The 4,741-nt window shown below is 40.8% G+C and overlaps 2 protein-coding genes across 2 annotated transcripts in view; one reads left to right on the top strand and one right to left on the bottom strand.

Moving 5' to 3' along the window:
- Nucleotides 1-363: 363 nt before the first annotated feature.
- On the bottom strand, nucleotides 364-3,366 carry LOC106475458 (protein mab-21-like 2). Its single transcript, XM_013936137.2, has 2 exons — nucleotides 1,247-3,366; nucleotides 364-474 (listed from the first exon to the last, which is right to left on the bottom strand). The coding sequence occupies exon 1, from the start codon at nucleotides 2,868-2,870 to the stop codon at nucleotides 1,773-1,775; it is 1,098 nt and encodes a 365-aa protein (XP_013791591.1). The 5' UTR covers nucleotides 2,871-3,366; the 3' UTR covers nucleotides 364-474; nucleotides 1,247-1,772.
- Nucleotides 3,150-4,741, top strand: part of LOC106475457 (putative eggshell protein) — a 5,632-nt gene continuing 4,040 nt past the window's right edge. The window contains exon 1 of the mRNA XM_013936136.1: nucleotides 3,150-3,182. Coding sequence (XP_013791590.1) covers nucleotides 3,150-3,182 — 33 coding nt within the window. The remainder of the gene's footprint in view (nucleotides 3,183-4,741) is intronic.

Consider the following 4,741-nt stretch of genomic DNA (forward strand, 5'->3'; position numbering starts at 1 on the left):
TGGTATAGCTGAGATATCATAATAATACTGTATAATCTATACATTCTTGTATTGTGGTATAGCTGAGATATCATAATAATGCTGTATAATCTATACATTCTTGTATTGTGGTATAGCTTATAAAGCTGATGAATGTAATCCATATATATATATATCAACAGTTCCTACTTCACCAGGGGCTCTGTCTGTTTCAGTTCTGGGAACACAATTAAAATCGTAAAAGTCTGTGTTCTTTTCTTTGAAGCAAATTATTTTAATTTTTTGCACGTGAAAGTATATATATATACATACATTATCCATAGTCCAAGTTTAGCAATGAGAGGAGTTGGTCGGCATACGGTGGACGTTGGATTAAATGAAAATGGTGATATGCCTGTCTGAGGCTTCTGGTAGTATCTGTTTTTCTCCTACAATTTACCCCGTATGTATGGCAGCCGCTCGGATTGCAGCAAACACAGTCTTACACAGTCCTCACTGTGGTAGAAGACAAGGTAAGGTAGATGTTTTAGTTTTCATATATCATTTGTATTTGGCAAACTTCAACATTGACTTAAAGTTTGAAATGTGTGTTTGTACAAACTAATTTTGTTCCAGCAGAATTTTGGAAGAGAAATATGACCTTTGAACTACACCATTTAATAAAAAACAAAACGAAATATGTTTCTTAACATCAGGAAAACGAAGCGAATTTCCACAGATGTTGAACCAGAACCTAATCAGTCATGGTAATTATTGTTTATTGGTTTTTTGAGATGTCGTAACACAAACTTCAACAGTGCTAACTAGAAAAATTCTCTAATTATACGCACGTGACAGTTAAACGTTTTGTCGCCGCTTTTCCAAAAGAGAGTGTGTGTCAGTTACACAAGAGTCTATTTTCATTATTTTGTTTAGAACTGTAATAAGCTTTAAAAAACCGCTAAAAGACCTTCATTATTTTTTGTACTTAAAGTTTATTAGTTTCGTGTGTGTGTGATCACAGAGTACAGCAAGTAGACAGAAGACAGAAAGCCAATTTCTCAGTAGTTTACTGTACAGAAAAAGAAATATACAACTACAGCATACAGAACTAGTTACTACTAACAGATAACGAATTATACATGACGATCCTAAATAAATAATCTCAAGAAAAAGGAGTTTCTTAAATACTTCAAAATCTTTTTTTCTTAACAAGATTTTCTCCGATACACACCGAAAATAGTCAACAATGTTTTTAATTTTTGAACATCTAACATCATTTCTTTACCTTGTGGTAAGCAGCGAACATCGCTCGTCCTTCACGTTCGTTATATCAGCAGTCCCGTACTGGAAATACGATTAACGTTAGAATCCGCTAAGTCGAACGGGTCGGGAGAAATAAAACCTGGAGGTTTAGATTGGAAATGATCCAGAAAATTTCTGATGACCGCATATCTCCTCCCTGGATAACGTGTGAGTTCTTGGAATCTCAGTTTTCTGATTTTATAACATGACTGTCAAGGTTAAACTCTTCCAACCTTCAGCCTACCGACGTCTGTATTCGTGGCGACAAAATGTACTTGTCCAGCAGTTACATCCCGTGTAACAACGGTGTTTAATTTTTTTTCCAACAGTTCAACTTCGCGTAATAAAGGTCTTTTAATTATTTTCCAACAGTTGCAGTTTAAACAACAATGCTCTTTAATTCCTTACCAGTAGTTTAGTCCCGCGTAACAAATGTCTTTAACTCTTTTCCAACAGATGCGTCCCGCATAACAAAGGTTTTCTGAATGTTAGTGAATCAGTTTGAATGATTACAACTTTTCTAATGACCGAGGATTGGTCAGCAGTTCTCGGGTCAGGCGCCAGCACTGCTTGGCTGCATTCTCGAGAGAGCTTGCAGACTTCCCCTTGAAGAGGTCGAGCTGGGGGAGGAAGTAATGTGGACAACGGCGACATTGTAGACACGAGATCATCTGTAATAGAATACCGTTCAGTCGGTCACCCAGACAGGCCTCGTCCCACTCCAGCTCACGGGGGTGCTTCTCACATTCGTACAGTAGTAAGGTCTTGAGATGGTAGCTCGTGACGGGGTTGCCGGGCAGATCCAGGTGGCGGTCCCGCATCGTCTTCAGGATGCTCAGACACTTCTTCCGACAGCCGCCGCTAAGCAGGCTGTTCTCAGCTTCCATGAAGTGTAACACCCAAGCGTCACCTTCCATTGAAGATTGTTTACCCTGCAGGGAAATGCAGTCCTTGGACAACAGATCAAATCCTTCAGCTTTCACTTCGGCTACCAGGTTGGGGTTGGGCCAAGGGATGTGTGGGATTGGCCAGTGGGCTGCTGACCGCGGCCAAAGTCCGCTGCAGCGGAACGCTGGTGTGATCTGCACTACATAGCGTTCTCTGATTCGTAGTTTCACCTCCGTAGTGTCGGCGACCATCTTGACCACGTCCCTGTAACTGCTCTTATCACACGCCTGAGCCACGAGCGTTTGAAAACGGCTGCGAATTTTCCGAGCGGACAGATAACCCGAGGCCGTGATGAACTCTACCCAGAGCGACATGGAACGCTTCCGGCCGTCACTGAGCTTCAAGACGGCACAGCCAGGTAAAGAGCCGTCGTCTACGAAGTTAAACACCCCCATCTGGTTGAGGTAAAGGATCACTTCGAACTCGGTCGGTGAGAGCACCTCCAAGCCATCGAACCTGCTGTTACATTCATTTAGCGAGGAGATAAAACGGGGTTCCTGCACCTCCACCTCTTTCAGCACGTCCTGCACAACTTTACAGACGTCTCGAACCGTTTTAGCGACGGCCGCTTTGCGAGCGTGCACCCGTTCCCCGTAGAACTTGTTCAGCTGGTACAGCAGTTTGGACTGGGCTGCCATCATATCTGACGGCACCAACATCTCGGCTTAATTTCTTCTACTACTACCAACTTGACTTCTGCAAGACGCAGAGTTTATGGCAAAATGTTGTTACAAGCGCAGTTGGTCACCACTAGGAGGCTCCACCGATAGAACGTGCTGCTGCCCAGTCTCCGCCCCTAATGGCTCACAACGAGCCAGCAGGATAGGTTGACGCAGCGATCACAAAGTCCCAGTCTTTGCGACGAGGAAAAAAAACTCAACACGGTATACTTCTCTACTAGCAGTGGGAGACATGGGATAACGAGAGGCTGGAGGAATATGTCGATTGGCCTACCAACGAAGGAAAAGATGGTAGGCAAGGAGGATCGAGCTAACTGTCAAGTTTAATCAGTCAATGGACGAGGTATAGCAGGGTGTAGACAGCAAACCCCGCCCCGTGGCTGCTGGGGGTGGAGCTAACCAGGTGGTCCCTGTCTGCAGAATTTGAGCATCAGAATTCTGCTTTGTCAGGATCTACTTTAAAGGGTAGAAACGCTTATAGGTAGGTTTACCGTACCCACTGTTTTAGGCTAGAATGTAGTTCGTGTTTCTGAAACTTTTATATTTTATTCTCAAACTTTAAAATCTGTATTTTGACGAAACACGTACACAGTATAATGTTTTCCATTTTTAGAAAACCACACTGTGTAAGTATTTTTAAGTTAAGTGTATATACACTGAAATAAGATCCCGTTGTTGTGCAAGTCAATTAAGATCCACATGGCTTGAGAACTTGTTAGAGTTCGTGTGTGCGATGAAGTATAGCATATCTCCAGATAAAGAGTGTTGTTAAGTTGTGTTCTTCTGGATCTGGTTATAATAAAATATTGCTTGAAGTTCAATAAAACACGATATTATAAAGATGTGTTGTAATGCTACACTAAACAAGCTTATCGGTTTCTTTGGTACATGTTTTATATCTTGAATATGTTGTATTGTGAAATTGGATAAAATTAGAGTTTATGTATCTTGTACGTGTTATATTGTGTAAATAGATAAACTTGTTTAAAAAATGTATATATCTTGGTTGTGTTTTATTATGTAAAAGGACTAGCTTGGTTAAACGCTGCTTATATATCTTACGGTGTTGTATGAGGAAATGACTGTTGTTTAGAACAATTAATTAGAGTGTTGGACCAGGATATGACTGTAGTTAGAACATTTAGGGTGTTGGAGCAGGACTGACTGTAGTTAGAGCATTAGGATGTTGTATGAGGATATGACTTTAGTTAGAACATTTAGGGTGTTGGACCAGGGCGTAACTGTAGTTAGAACAATTAGAGTGTTGGACCAGGACTTGAATACAGTTAGAACAATTAGGGTGTTGACTAAGACTGACTGTAATTAGAACAATTAGGATGTTGGATCAGAACATGACTATAGTTAGAACAATTAGGGTGTTGGACTAGAACTAACTGTAATTAGAACAATTAGAATGTTGGACCAGGACGTAATTGTAGTTAGAACTGTTAGGGTGTTGGACCAAGACTTGACTATAGTTAGAACAATTAGGATGTTTGATCAGGACTAACTGTTGTAAGAACAATTAGGGTGTTTGATCAGGACTAAATGCAATAAGAACAATTAGGGTGTTTGTTCAGGACGTGACGAAAGTTAGAAGAATTAGGGCCTTGGATCTGGACGTCATTATAGTTAAAAAAAATTAGAGTTTTGGTTCAGGACGTGACTGTAGTTAGAAAAAACTGGGTGTTTGACCAGGACTGATTGTAGTTAGAACAATTAAAGCGTTGTTTTAGAGCATGAATGTAGTTAGAACAATTGTGTATTTTTTGTTATGACCTGATTTTAATTGCATATATGTTATTGTTGTGTCAGCGAGGTCACGTGACTAGTGTCACGCCACCTATTTT

The sequence above is a fragment of the Limulus polyphemus genome, unplaced genomic scaffold (assembly GCF_000517525.1).
Source record: "Limulus polyphemus unplaced genomic scaffold, Limulus_polyphemus-2.1.2 Scaffold8606, whole genome shotgun sequence".
Classification (NCBI taxonomy): Eukaryota; Metazoa; Arthropoda; class Merostomata; order Xiphosura; family Limulidae; genus Limulus; species Limulus polyphemus.